The sequence below is a fragment of the Thermobia domestica genome, chromosome 12, assembly GCF_964235325.1.
Source record: "Thermobia domestica chromosome 12, izTheDome1.hap1.1, whole genome shotgun sequence".
Taxonomy (NCBI): Eukaryota; Metazoa; Arthropoda; class Insecta; order Zygentoma; family Lepismatidae; genus Thermobia; species Thermobia domestica.
In genome coordinates, this window is record NC_137465.1 from 130,185,997 (window position 1) to 130,202,226 (window position 16,230).

At 36.3% G+C, this 16,230-nt stretch overlaps 1 protein-coding gene across 6 annotated transcripts in view; it reads right to left on the reverse strand.

Moving 5' to 3' along the window:
• LOC145666656 (5-taurinomethyluridine-[tRNA] synthase subunit GTPB3, mitochondrial) overlaps positions 1–16,230 on the reverse strand; it is a 61,877-nt gene that overhangs the window by 31,537 nt on the left and 14,110 nt on the right. For all 6 annotated transcript variants that reach the window (XM_081734107.1, XM_081734106.1, XM_081734109.1 and 3 more), the window contains 3 exons: positions 14,977–15,153; positions 13,092–13,211; positions 1,539–1,708 (listed from right to left, as the gene is read on the reverse strand). In XM_081734107.1, coding sequence (XP_081590233.1) covers positions 1,539–1,708; positions 13,092–13,211; positions 14,977–15,153 — 467 coding nt within the window. The remainder of the gene's footprint in view (positions 1–1,538; positions 1,709–13,091; positions 13,212–14,976; positions 15,154–16,230) is intronic.

The window sequence follows — 16,230 nt, forward strand, 5'->3', positions numbered from 1 at the left end:
TGTATATCTTCATTTTTGCAACATTAACTAACACGATTTAAATTTATTTTCCCATTTTCGGTGTTTTATTTTGTCACAACTGTTAGGTCTTTAATTATAACTGATAATCATGCGAATTATGTCATGGTGTCTCAATATGTCATAATTTTTTCAAAAGCCAAGAGATTGTTTAACATCTTATTTTTTAGAAGGTGTACAACATTAGCATGCATACACGCATGAATGGTTTTATAAGTTTAAATGTCACTTCGCTCCATTGACTTCTATGCGAGAAGTGATTTTTTTTTTTTTTTTTTTTTTAAGTGATTACTTCTCTGTGGCACGTGCTACTCGAAGTTTTATTTTTTGCAAATCTCGTCGCCAGTTATCCTGATTGCTAATTGTTTTAAGTTGTGGATAACTGGTTTAATCATATGTTTGGGCGTCATTTCACTCTGCTGACTTCTATGAGGAGAGTGTTTATTAGATGATTACTTCCCTGTGCCACATGCAAAGGGATATTTTATTCTTTTTCAAATCGCGTTGAATCACGCGATTGTCCTAGTTGTAATTATTTTAAGTTGTGGATAATTGGTTTCGCAAGTCCTAGATAAAATCTCTTCATTGTTCGATCCCAGCAAAAACTTCACTGATAATCTTGCGTTATCTGCATTTAGTTGTTCTTTTTTTCTTCTTCTTCTTTCTTCGGAAATAAAAGAAAACTTGACATATTTATATACTCTATAAACAGTAGATTACAATCGAATCCGGAAAAGTATGCAACAAAACTACCTGCGGTAACCATTCGACTACACATAAGCACTAATAATACGTAAACTATAAACATTGTATGGAAACATTTTAGCTATTTTGTTAATAGAACTAGGTGAATCTTAACATTTGCCTTGCTCAGATCGTAATTTGAAAGTTTAGGATCGGATTCCTCTTGTTCCAGTGGGGCGCCATTACCTTTATTTCAAAAGCAAATGTTTCTAGAAATTTATCTCCAAATTTGATTTTGTCGCTTTCATGATAACACAGAAAGCTTCAAAAAATGACTCAGGAAAACCTTAATGAACTGACATATTATTATATCAAGATAGAAACACAATATGATAAAAAGAAATAAAGTTTTATGTTTATTAAAACTACAAGTTTCATCCTCATGTACGGACAGTTACAATCTACACACTTTTCCATTTATATGAATAATAATTTTTGGCAACATTGTTTTCCATTTGACGGGAGCAGTAAAACTTCCGAAGTGTAAATATACTGTTTTGAATAATAATAAATATCTGATCGTGAAACAAAGATAGGCACACTTCGCTGGAACAAGAGGAGTTATTTTCAACTTTCAATTATCGATCGAGGAATGTGAGATAGTTTGCCGAAAATAACAGGAAATTAGTTTCCGCTTGGAACGGACAAGTGAGTGAGAGGTTCTTACAGTTTCCCTAATATGCTCTGTTTGGCGAATACGATATATATTCTAATTATTAAAATGTCATAGTTTCACACTCTGGAAGTATGAAACTAAAGTACCAGCAAAAACTCACTTTCAGCAGGATTCGCCTCCATTCATTGTACAATTTGCTAAGATTTCCTTCCATCTGAAGAAGCGCCTGTTTTCTCTGCATTTCCGTTTCAGCGTGTATAAGATCTGCAAGGCCTTCCACTTCCGTTAGATCTAATTTTCCATTTAAGAAAGCTCTTCTCGTAAATTCTCCTATTGAATAATAATGCATAATGATAGAGCACGGCCTATAAAAGGAATTGCAATTATTGTTTTATAATGAACCACACTGAAAACCAAACACAACCAACAGGGTGGGAGGAGTTTGCAGTAGTCTCAAGTGCGCAAGTGACAGTATAATGGTCACTACAATCATAAATAAAAGTTCAAACTCCCTATATGTATTATGTTGTTTATGTATTCGGAACAAAAGGTAGAAAATCACCTTTGAGTATAACTACTTTCTACTGGATATTAAGTCTTAAGTTTTGGAGCAGATGCACGAACTTGACTACAAATTTCTCTACACAGAGAATTGAAAAACGTACTCAAAAGGAAAGCATGCATTTTTGCTGGCATCTGTGTATGAGAATTCCATCAGCATATACCTATTTTACATTAGATGTTGTTAAATCTAATAAAATATAGCATGTCCACCTATCGGTCTTACAGGCAATCCAATAATCTGAGAAAGAATAAATACTCAGCGCTTTTAAAATTAGTAATAACGTTCTATAGTCCAGCGGTGCTAAGTGCTATAATATTAAGTAATTCTCGAATGTATAATTAGTAATCGATACGACGGGGTGCATATCTATTAACAGTAAATTATTCTTATCTAGATATTTACGTAAATCAGACCATGACATAACAAATGTGAATATTTTACACAGAGGCTGTTCGTTGACAGTGTTTTCGAATATATATATATATATATATATATATATATATATATATATATATATATATATATATATATATATATCAGCACCAAAAATCTACCTTGAATCTGGTCAGAGGAAACTTAGACAAAAAATATAATAGCATTATTACACAAATAAAGAAAAACATTACAAAGGCTTTGTGAGTAAACATTTTATTTTTTCTCAATTTTGGTTTCATTCGTTAGAACTCAAAATTTCTTAACACGTTTGGTCATATGTGTTCTATTTGGTTAGAAGACGAGAATTCGGTTTTGACATAATCTACCGCAATTTGATTTTCAATGGTTCATCTTTTTGAAATACTGGATTCTAGAACAGAAACTTCAACAAAACAGTAAAAAGTTGATTCATAGTTTGTATTCACTTTCATTACACACCACAGACTCTCCTTCCCTCTCTCTATATAAATATCTACGAGGGTCACTTAACTCGAACTAACAACACTGCTACTGTAAGGGGTCTGTCCTGGTTCGTATATTAGTAATCTTCAAAATAATTCACAATGTTTTAACACTTTCTTAGCTGGTTTTTAATAATTAACCATGAGAAGCGTACATAATCAACTTTTTTTGTATATACGACAAGATGTCTACACCTTTATACATACACACTTATTTTCTCGACAAGATGTCTACGTACCTGTACATTTATTTTCTACGTTGCTATAGTAACAACAACTCTCTTATTTTAGTTACCGATTACAAAAATAATATCTCGAAATCTCTATATGTCTTTCTTTTCTTTATACATAATACTGCTCATATAATTCGCCTCTGATCTCTTTTTGTAAGCTGGCACAGATTGCTAATGTTACATACAACGTTATCGTTGTAGATGTCGCTCGGACGGGACTTCAATAATAGTTCTACTATGAAGGAAAGAACCCTGGGTTCAATATCATGAAATATTTACCTTTTGAATAGCCCTCGTATATTTAATATCAACTTTAATACACATATTCTACCTTTCCATTTATATATATAATATATTATAACATTACATATTTTTATATTTGTCAATATATCTCAATATTAATAACGACGAATTACAATTATCATGAATAAGGTTATTCAAAAATTAAACCTAACTGATAGTTTCCTTCTAGGGTACAAATTAACTATTCCTTCATGTACAAACAACATTATTTACAAACAAAGATCTTCATAATATTAAATATTGATAGGATCAGAAAGCATTAGAACATATAAACATATGGAAAATTAAGAGATTCGATATTCATTATTCTTATTCTTTCCATATAATAAGTTGCATCTATTTTATATAAGTCTGTCATTACCTTCATAAGTTTACATTAAAATTATGATCTTTTATTTTTAAATATTTATAATATTCGCATGAAATTCGATTAGAATAAAAACACGAAAACAAGAATAGCTTAAATATATGTTTCTTGGAGAAAACATAAATTGTCAAACTCAGTATATTCTTGTATTACAATAAAGCTTTTAGATAATTTCTTATCATGAAACATAAATCAACATTTCATCAATTAATGTTATAAAAGGAAATTGCAGCAAAACTATAAGGAACAAATCAATAGTATTTTCAGTTAATTGCCATAAATTAATTTTAACACTTTCTTAACTGATCTTATAATTGCATATGTTTTCAACATAGATTTTAATAATAAATAGACTGAAGAACATATTAACCATAGACGTAAGCAAAGGTCAATTTAATACAAATCTGTCGGACGCCTTTTTGACAGTTCAAGTTATACGTTCGAAGGGTTCAATTAAGCAACATTGTATAGCACAATCTTGTGTACGTGCTTGTCTTTCATAGGATGATACCATATTTTGATTCCTATTTACGAAATTTCTGCCATCTGCAAATTGATTTTGTGAAGATCGGCGGTAACTATTACTTCTACTGAAGTTCCTGTTGTTATTTCTGAAATTCCTAGCTCCATTTCTACAATTAGGTTGCGTTTGATTTCCGGTACCATTATAACTACTCATTCTATTATTGAAACTACGAACATTAGAATCATTTTCAGGTTGTATATCTACATTACGAACAGGAGCATATTGTGTCTGATTACGTACATAATTATCCTGCATTTTATTGTTATTCTGAATTGCGGACTGACTCTCATAACTCTGAATGAGCATAATTAAATGGTTGAAGTTAATGCACTATGCCGACATTAACAACTGTTGTAGTCTAAATGGCAATAAGATCCTAATTGAAGCTATAATTCGGGATTCCGGATGGTTTGGATTTAATGATCTTAACTCATGATATGTCGATACTACAAATTCAGTAATACTCCGGTGTAATTTTGGATTGTAATGCTTCGTTCGCAAAACAGCATCTCTATTCGCTACCATAAAATCGTTTTCATAATTTGATAGAAGAGCATTCTTAAAATCTGAATACGTATGAAGACTACCTCGGATGGCTTTAAACCATGTTAAGCAGGGTGCCAACATGATGTGCGGTAATAGTTTTAAGAACTGAGACTCATCTACACCCATGAGCTCACATTCATCCTGAAATTTTTCGAGAAATGCCCTAGCGGGTATATCTCCTGACACGCCACTAAATTTTGTAAGCGACTTAACTTCGCTGAATCGCAACTGTTTACCTGTGTACGTCTTCATACCTCTATTGGAGATGTGTTGGCGCCTGGATGTTCGCCTTACTCTATCTTCTCTTTCACTACTCTCTGCACCACTCGAAGATTCATCAAGTTCTAAAGTTGTTTTGGGAGGACGATCAGGTACCCAACCTGTGGCTGTAGGATGATTCGTGCATTCGTTATCCTGGAATGGAGTTCCGGGAATACATCTTTCCTTGAAGAAATTTACTTCGTCTCGCAGTAATTTAATATGGTTTTCATGGGCATTAATCGATGATTCTAAAACATCTATTGATTCTTGCATTTCTGCGTTTCTTTGTACTACTTTTTCTATTTTCTCTTCATACTTTTCAAATTTTTCCACTACATGTCGGTTCATCTGATTTAACTGATGTTGAACACGATCCCATCTGTCTTCATTGCATTGATTCAACTTCACTATTTTTTCGTCAAAGTCATTAGCTAACTGTATTATCTTCTGGTCCAATTTTTCTTCAAACTGTTGAATTTGTTCGGACTGGTTCTTCATTTGCTCGGACTGGTCCCTCATTTGTTGGACTAAATCATCACCTTTTCGTACTTGATCCTTAATTTGCTCGGACTGGTTCCTTATTTGTTCGGACTGGTTTCTTATTTGTTGGGCCAACTCATCACCTTTTCGTACTTGGTCTTTAATTTGCTCAGACTGGTTTCTTATTTGTTGGGCCAAGTCTTTTAAAATGTCTGTCTAATTTTCACTAGGAGTCAATTCAGGATACACACTCTGTTCACCACTTATATTATTACTTGTCATACTCATGGCCATATTTCGATGAATTACTTTTCCACTTCTCAATAGGGTAATACAGTGAAACCTTCCTTAACGGACACCTCTCAATAACGGACACCTCTATAATACGGACAGATTTTTTTGTCCCGGCAAAAATATATGTTCTCTTACGGATCAATCTTCCCTTCCCTAACAAATTTAGTGCTTTTTCCTCTGGACCTTGCATCTTTCCCGACAATTTCATAAATAACAAAAGAAACATTGCTTGTTTTGTAATAACATTTTTCAACAAGCAATGTTTTCTCTCTTACTTTTTTTGAAAATCAAAATTTTTCTTTTGTACAAATTGGCGTGTCAAACGGTTGGACAAAGAAATTTGCCATTAATCGCGGTGAAACAGAAGTTCTCCAACTGATCCAACAGTTGCAAGCAAATTTCTAACAGAAACTAGTGTCCGTAGGATGTACGTACACGGCAGACAACTACTGCAGACTTTTTCCCACGAAATTTGGCGAGTTTTTCTCCACATTTTCAGAATTTAATAATAATATTGCATACTTTTTAAAGTTATTTTTACTTTTAGCATAGGCGGTATGTGAATTAATGGATTTTTTACAGGGTGATAACATGTCCTTAAGAAAATTACCATACACGCATTATCATTTGCAGTATACCAACATATTAACACATCTCCCAACCCAATAATATTATTTAATAGAAATGAATTTCTCCTTCATCCGTCCCACTAATTCAAATACGTGCTAAATAGAGTATTTTCATATTGAATTTTACGTATTTACGCTCATACATAAGGGTATTTACTGTATATTACTGCATACAATTACCGTTGAGAGAAATTAAATTTTTGTAACCTCTCTGTAACGGACACCTCTCAATAACGGACAAAAATTCCCGTCCCATTGGTGTCCGTTATTCAGAGGTTTCACTGTACTAAGGTCGCGTTGAAAGCTTGCCGTTTTTACTCTCCTTCAAAACGACACTTATATAACTCCCGGTGGTGAGGCACCAATTTGTAAGGGGTCTGTCCTGGTTCGTATATTAGTAATCTTCAAAATAATTCACAATGTTTTAACACTTTCTTAGCTGGTTTTTAATAATTAACCATGAGAAGCGTACATAATCAACTTTTTTTGTATATACGACAAGATGTCTACACCTTTATACATACACACTTATTTTCTCGACAAGATGTCTACGTACCTGTACATTTATTTTCTACGTTGCTATAGTAACAACAACTCTCTTATTTTAGTTACCGATTACAAAAATAATATCTCGAAATCTCTATATGTCTTTCTTTTCTTTATACATAATACTGCTCATATAATTCGCCTCTGATCTCTTTTTGTAAGCTGGCACAGATTGCTAATGTTACATACAACGTTATCGTTGTACTACGATTGGAGTGTCGTGTGGGCAGGAGACAAATGACGAACGTAGTGTGTTCCGTGGATGTGTACGAGTCAGTTCAACTGCTGCGGTCCCATATTACGGTGTCTGTGGCGAGTAGACATTGTTAAAGTGATTGTTGTGTGAAATAACGCCCTAATGCAATGTTCATGCGTACAGAACAGTGTGTTTATCAAATCCCAGGTGGCACGGGAGCGAAATGCTAGGACGATTTACAGAGGATTAGTAGAGGCCTGTGCTGAAGCTGCTCTACCGTATCAGACTGGCGAGATGGGTTGCAGCATTTCAGGCGGGACGACAGTCAACAGGCAAAATGCACGGTGGAGGGCATATGCGGACGGCTGCGGACGAAATTCATCTTGCAAAACTACGGACACTGCTTGACGCTGGACTTGTAGTGAACTGGCGCAGGAGCTGAACATTTCTTCCGGATCAGTGTTCCACATGCTAACACAATATCTTGGCATGCGGAAAATTGCAATTAGATGAGTATCCCATGCTCTGACCGAGGTTCAAAAGTGGCATAGGTGGGAATGTGCGCGTCTACACCTTCAACGTTACAATGAGGAAGGTGATTATTTCCTGCACCGCAATACTGCAAGTGACGAAACGTGGGGAAGATCCTAGGAGCCTGAATTGAAACGTCAGTCGAGTGAATGGCGCCACCCCGAATCTCCACGATCGAAAAAGCCGAGGCAAGAGCCAGCAAACGTGAAGGTGATGATGATAACGTCATACGACCACAAAGACATTATCCTGTCACATCAAGTTCCACCGGACGTTACCGTCAATGCTTCATCCTACATGACAATGCCAGATGCCATACAGCCCATTAAGTAAAGACTCTGTTACGACGATGGGGTTGGGAGGTACTGGAGCACCCGCCATACTCCCCGGATATGAGCCTCTGCGATTTTGGTCTTTTCCCAAAAATGAAAGAACCTCTCAGGGGAAAACGTTTCAGTGACATTCCCAGCATTGTTCGTGTCTTAGGGCGTAGTGTCAACACCCTCTCACAACGTGGGGCTTTGACAGGTATTCAACGGTTACCAGACATCTGGCGAAGGGTTCAACAGACTGGCGGAGACTACATCGAAGTTACTGTAAGCTTCTTGAGGTGATTGATTCACTACATTCCATTTCACAACTATGTTGCTACTTCGAGTTAAATAACCGTAATATATAAAAAACGGTTTTAAGTTTAAAAACGAAGTTTGACTCCACTATTATATCAACAGTTTGGTAAGTGATTTGCACTTAATGATCGTTAAAGTGAATGTTAGTTAAACATTTTCAATTGAACGTTTATTATTTATTATCTTACGCAGAAATATACAAAATACTTTTCATTATCCATAAACCATTACAAGGAGGAAATCTTAATATCGATCCACAAACTTATCCGATAAGTTTTATTCTACAGAAAAGACAAGAGAACTTTACACATCATGTCTTTTACATAGTAGCAAGGTTTTCTTCAGGTGAGCCAAGGAACAGTTGAGAAATGCCTCGAAACAGTTCACTGATTTTGTCTTTTGTACGTTTTCAGGGATGTATTATGTTGTCATTCCAGACTGTAAAGACACAACACGAAATCTACGAACTTACTGATGTTTTATGAAATAGAGATACAGAGACTGACCGGAGTTCTGTGATAGGTATAATCTTGTACTACCAGTAGCGTAACTAATGAGGGAAGGGCGCGATGTCACTCAGAGATAATTGCACCAGATTTGGTGTAGGAGTAGATAATGTGAATAGAAAAGTACGTGTGGAAGCATTCGTTTCGGAGGCGTTCGGAATCAGAAATAATGGGCCCTACAGTTCAGGAGATATATGGCCTGTCAATCAGATATTGATGAGACGGAGCCTTTGCTTGCTGTTGCGACCAATCCAGAAGACATTAAATAAAAAAGAATGAAAACAGTAAAGATGAGCTGAACAGAAAATGCGCTAATATTCGTCCTGTCCCACCAGGCGAATGTCAGGATACTGAATCATCAACTGCCCTTGCCATTACCCACCTTGTCTTTATAAAGGGGAATTGAAATATTTTTTTAGAAAAGCAGTCGCATCCGTTTCAGACTGAATGTGTGCCGGTTTTTTCAGCATAATTATTTTTTGAATACAATTCCTGGTACTATATGTGGCTGTTATATTTTTAATGCTTCTGTTAACGGTTTCATTATGTAAATTAAAAAGAAAGAAAACAGTATATAATTTATTGTACAGTATATTAAGGTTAACTACGATATTTTCTAATCTTGTTGAGGCCAGTTTGGAAGCTAACTTTACGAACATGGCATGTGTGTAGAGAGTGAAGATGCTCTGTCTCATGTGTGCTGGGTAACAGAATGAAACGCTCATGTTCATTTTGTGCTCACGCTATTAAAGTGCAGTGTTTGTGAAACATGCGTGAGTTATATTTAGAGTCTTGAACGCAGTTGTTACGAGATTGCCAATACACTTTGCTGCTTTCTAGTAGTAAGTAGACCAAATTCAAATATTTCCTTTATCGTTTGCGTTAAGATAGTTGTGTTAATGAACAGTCTTGTTCGTATTCAAACGATTATTTTTGTTATGGCCGTTCACAGTCGGCTTCCCATTTTAAACATCACTAATCCCGAAATATATATTTAAATTCGCCTCACAAAAACACAATACTTTAATTTTGGTGGGCGCCACGTCACAAATACCAAAAACCCTTACAAATGAAATCAGTTAATATTGGTGGGTTCAAACATTCAATACTCGCGTACTGACAGCATCTTCTAATGTGAAGAAATACAGCAACTTCATTCGGACCCCTTTCCTGGAAAACTTCGGGCGACGCCCACGATTAATTTCTGTATATATTTTCTTTATTTTTTTTTAATATAATTTCATTAAGCTACCTAGTGATGCATACCCAATTGGTAACGGCAAGGGCAGGGCAATTTTTAGATTTAGTATCCACGCATTCGCATTGTAGGACTGAGGGCGGACATTGGCGCATTTTCTGTTCACTCATCTTTTCTGTATTCATTCTACTTTATTTAACGTCTTCTGAATTGGTCGCAACAGCAAGCAACGGCTCCGTCCCATTAATATCTGATTGACAGGGCATATATCTCCTGAACTGTAGGGCCCATTATTTCTGATTCCGAACGCCTGCGAAACGAATGCTTTCACATGTACTTTTTTATTCCCATTAGCTATTCCTACACCAAGTTTGGTGCAATTTTCTCTGAGTGACATCGCGCCCTTCCCTCGTAAGAACACATGGGCTTCTCCGCAAAAATGTCAAAAGGACCCTCTCTTTCCACATTCACGAAGACACGTAAAATTTATAGAGAACATGTTATTGAGCTTGAATGTTAATCTGGTCAGTCACTACTTGCTCATATTATGCAAAAAATTGCACATTCTTCTTCTTCTTCTTCTTCTTATTATTATTATTATTATTATTATTATTATTATTATTATTATTATTATTATTATTATTATTATTATTATTATTATTATTATTGTTGTTATTATTGTTATTATTATTATTTGAAGCAATTGCATAGAACTACAAAAGTTTCTTAAGAAAAACATCTCTTCCTCCAAACTGATAAACCGTTTGGAAGAGGAATTCGTTGACTACTTTGTCAATATCAACATGGTGACTTTCTTGGCTTTCAATGCTCAAGATTGAGGAAAAAACTCAATTATCTGCGACATCAGCCAAAGTATTATGATTACTTATTTAATACCTGGTATATCCACCTTTGGCTCGCAGGACAGAAATAATGCGGTTTGGGATGGAAACAATGATAACTTGGTAGGTGGCTGGAGGCATGGTGCACCTAATCTGCACACACAAGTCACTTAGTTACCGTAAATTCCGCAGAGCGGATCGATGAGCTCTTATCTTACGTTTAATGGCATCCCAAAGATGTTCAATTGGGTTAAGATAGGGTGAGTTTGGGGGCATTGCAACAATTGAAATTCATCACAGTGCTTCTCGAACCACTGCAGATCAATGGCCTTGTGACAAGGGGTGTTGCCCTGCTGAAAGATGTCATTGCCAGTTGGAAATATGACCGGCATGTGTGAGTGTACGTGATTAGTAATGATCAGCTGATAGCTAGGAGCCTTCATGGTGCCCTCCACACGCACTACTGGACTCATTAGTGACCACGTAGAAGTGTCTCAAATCATAAGTAAGCCACTACCTGGCTGTCGTCACTTTGCTCTATGCGTCTCGAGCAGCTGCTCTCCTGACAGACGAATCGTGATTCATCTGACCATGTAACATTGTGCCACTGCTTTGATGGCACATTCCATTCCAGTCGTGATCAATTATGCTGTACGGTTAACATGGTACACGTGTGGGACGTCAGGTGTGTAGTCCATATCTAAGAGCGTACGGTGAACTGCATCCTCAGACACATTTACTTTGTCTGTTGAAGTTTGCTATTATTTGTGGCACAGAGTTTGCCCTATTCTGTTGTACCAATCTCGAAAATCTACGACATCCGACATTTTTAATGAGATGTGACCGCCCCGCTTCTTGTGGTTTGATTGGTGTGATGATGATTTCACCGTCCTTTTCCCCAACCTTTGAAGACAGTACGCACGGAGGATCGCGAACATCCGACCAATTCCGCTATTTCCGAAATGCCATTCCCAGATTTTTGGCCATTCTATCGAACTCTAATCTATTGCCGTCGTTCCCCATTCAACGCACAAGCATTACACACACTAGTTGAGTGAGATCCCTACATCGTCTCACGAGCGGTTTTGCTGTGCCCTGTGGCTCTTACGTCAGCCCAAAGATTTCGTTCAAAAAGTAAAGCGTGATACTGTATTCGCTGGTCAGTATATATATTTTGTTGGCTTTTAGTTTACTGAATAATCGCTCAGATGCTGCCGTCGTCACAGGTAAAAGATGAGATATAGTTGCAACCCCAATTTTTTTAACATCACATAATTTTAACATTTTTGCATAAAGTTAATCTTCGAACTTAAGTGGGCCCCTTTTTTGCTCTGGACCTCCCCGCATTGCGGACCCGTTAGTTACACCATTGTGTACTACTAAGCTGGGTAACATCATTAGTTCGTTAATAGCATTTCTACTGAAATAATTTTACCAGAACTTATGTGACTACAAATTTCAAATATATGCACATTATACTTAAGTCATAGTAGAAAGCCTGATCATAACTGAATATGATAAGAACTTAACATGCGCTCTTCATTTACACGATTCTTAACACAACTCATATGTTTCATCGTTAGGGAACTAATGGTTAAAAATATAAAATTCAATGGAAAGTTGTAGATACTAGTAGTTCGTTTAAACACAACACGAAGTACAATAAGCAATTAACGAAGCCTCCCTTATTGGTAAGTATTGCTTCCACTAAATTACCTGTGAAGGAATATATGGGAGAGAAATATGAAATTCAGGATGTGGATTAACTTTCAAAGTTAAGTAGAAATGAAAGAAATATTTAGTCAAATCCGAATCTCGATTTGATTTTATATTTAATAATAATTAAAAAAAATGACCCTTTAGGCCATGGGTTTCAAATTTTGCATTCGGCTTCCTGATTACCTGAATTTAATTGTTCCTAATTTATGCATATGTTTCAAACCCTTTAAATGTTTGCTAAATCCCACACTAGCTTATTATTTCTTCCAAACGATAAAAGATCGGTGTATTTGGATATCAGGATGAAATATAAAGATATTTACAAAATTATACTTTGTGCACAATGAGAAATGGAAAGTAAATATCATATCATATACCTTTTAATTAAAAGCATATTTTACACATTCAGAAAGAAAATAAATCTGTAAAATTATAAAAATATTCACCTGGCTCTGCTGGTCTATAGTGAGGAAGGTGACTTAATGCATTCAAAACAGCTGATATCACAGCCAAACCACCATGAACGTGCAATTCACAACAATCTTCTCCGGTAAAGCTGTTAGGCTCTAGAAGAAAGAACAAATTAATACATTACAAATAAATTTACATAATACACGATGCGTGTATATTGCATGTAATTTTAGAGTAACGAGAGGTTATAATATCAATAATAATCTGAACTTCAATATTTAATTAAGGAAATGATTAAACATACTTAATTTCTATGCTGTTTAGTCTGCTTGATGGAGTTAGAACGTTCAGATATCAAAATGAAATAAACCACCTTGCAAATTTTTGTTAACTAAATGATATAACTAGCACATACTTCTCTATGTTTAATGTCCCAGGATTATGCAAAGAGGCTAAAGGAGACGGTACTGATAATAATGAATGAAATCGTGGAATGAATGAAATGGGAGCAAACGGGAGAATCATGAAAAAATCCACGTGCGTGGCGTTTGTCCACCACGAAGTCCACCACTTGGCGGCAACTGCAATAGAAGTGGGGCTCCACGCACCGGATGTGAGCGTTCTATCACTGATTCACCACACATTCCTTGAGTGACCAATGATGACAGTAGAAGTCGTTCTTGAAATCATGCCGCTGGATAAAATTGACAGTGTAAGCTTAGATATCATTTAGTAGTAATATTAATTGCAAACGGAGCCCTTAATTGAATCTAATACGCTGAAAGTGGCGTAGTAATCTCTAACCATACATGGACACAATTTGGAACAACTGAAACTATATATGCTCTGCCAAAGAATGACACGTACTCACAATTAGATTCGCAGGAGGCGGTTGATCAACTCGGGGGAGGGGAAGGCTTAGTTCCCGAAAGTATACCTGGAAGAAACACTGATTGTGATTATCAATCAATCTTAAGATGTCAATTTGAATATTGTAATATTTTTCTATCCTTCCTATTGTAATGAAGAACAATTCTACGTTTATAATTCTACTCATATCTTTTACAGGATTCACGATTATTTTGATTTTTGTTTATTTATTTATTCTTAATCCGAGTGGTTTACACGTGTCTTTGGTTAAGTCTAATCCCGAGGACGATTCTCGGTCGGAGTAAAGAATTCCCGATGTCGAACCTGCAACATGAGGCGATTAAGGACCTAAATGAACTACGAGATACCAAACTAAGATTTAGAAAACCAGAAATAGTGTGATTAGAATTGGATTACAAGCAGTCTATCGCCCAGAGTCCTTCCCTGGGCTGTAAGGTACAGAAGGAATACTTAGAAAAAAAAAAAAAAAAAAAACATATGACACATAAATTACACAGATAATAAAACTCCAAATAAGCCACTATCCAATTTCAAAAATATATTACAGAAAATGTATTAAAGATTTGGCGTTATAAAGTATTCATAAAATACAAATACTATGTCTGATGAAGGTTTTGTTATAATGCTCTGTATCCTGATCGGGAACTGAACTCGAGACTACGCTTTTCAAACCCACGTGCTAACCGTCCTACTTTCGGAATTTCATTTATATGAATACGAAATCCTACAAATATGAAATATGAATTGTCAAGATAAATTAGCCATTACTTAAGTCATATCTTATTTAAGACCTAACAATACAGCATCAATTATCGAATCAAGCTGAACAGAGGAAAAGTTGGCATTGTAGTTTTCTTTCTTCGGCCTCGGGCTTTGACTCAGTTCGTAGTGCCGGCGAAGTTTTCCTCTTTTCTACGTGACAGCTGTAATGAAGCATTTAGTTACGACAAGAATTACTTTTAGATTTTTAAAACGGGAATAAGTTTCCAAAAACAGAAATACAAACAAAAATTGGTCTGATTAACTTACTTGGAAACCACAGTACAAGGCCTCTGTCCAAAGGTTCTTGAGACAAAGGGTTTCTCAATCTTCGCAACATAGCAAATCGAGGTTGTGGCAAACTCTTCATCCCTGCTATTTCATGTAGTGTTGTCGCTGCTTCAGGACCCGATACTCTGATAACAGCTACTCCACATTTTCCTTGCCCTGAAACGGAGTTATCTACAATTAATTTCCAAATTTTAGAAACAGTGAAAATAATAAAAATATTGTGCATTAATAGATTTCTGAAATTAAACTTATATATATATAGGGATTGGACAAAAAAATCTGAAACATTTGCAAAAGTGTGAAAATCATACCTAGTATGGTGTGGGGCCTCCTTTTGCGTTCAAAACAGCTTGGATCCGACGTGGAATGGACGTATACAGCTCCTGAATCGTGGTGTGTGGAATTTTGTACCATTGTTCCTCCAAAACATGCTCCAGTTCCTTAAGGGATACTGGTGGAGGGTAATGAGACCGAACACGCCTTGCTAACTCAGACCACAATGGCTTAATGATGTTTAGATCTGGTGATTGTGGGACCCAGGGGAGGTGTGATAGCTCCTGGTCATGCTCCTCAAACCATGATTTCACCGTTTTTGCAGCGTGACAGGGTGCCAAATCATCTTGGTAGATGTCATCACCATCATGGAACAATATTTGGGCTATGGATAGAACCCGGTCCCCCAAAATGGCCTCATACGCCTTACCATTCATCATTCCATGCAGGACTATGATGGGACCTGCGGAAAACCACGATATCACTGCCCATACTGTAACAGAACCACTCCTGTGCTTTACAGTTGGGAGCAGATAGTTTGTATCATAGGCCTACGACGGTGTTCTCTATACGTAAACACGACCGGTTGTTGGAAACAAGATGAAGGTCGATTCATCGGACCACATTACGTGTTTCCACTGCTCATGAGTCCACACCTTGTGATTGCACCACTGGATATGCCTCTTCACATTTACTGATGTGACCAGGGGTTTGGCGATAGCGGCCCTGCCATGAATTTTCATTTTATGAATTTCCCGTCGCACTGTTTTCGATGAAACCGGGTTCTTAGGCTGGAATTGAGTTCAGACGTAATTTTCATTGCAGTGGTCTTCTTTTTAGCTGCTACAATCCGTTTTAATGCCCTCCGGTCCCTATCTGACAGGATTGTGTTCGACCACTGTTGTGCTTTGCAGACGTCGTTTGCCCATGAATTGTGTATGCCCTCGTGACTTTGAACAC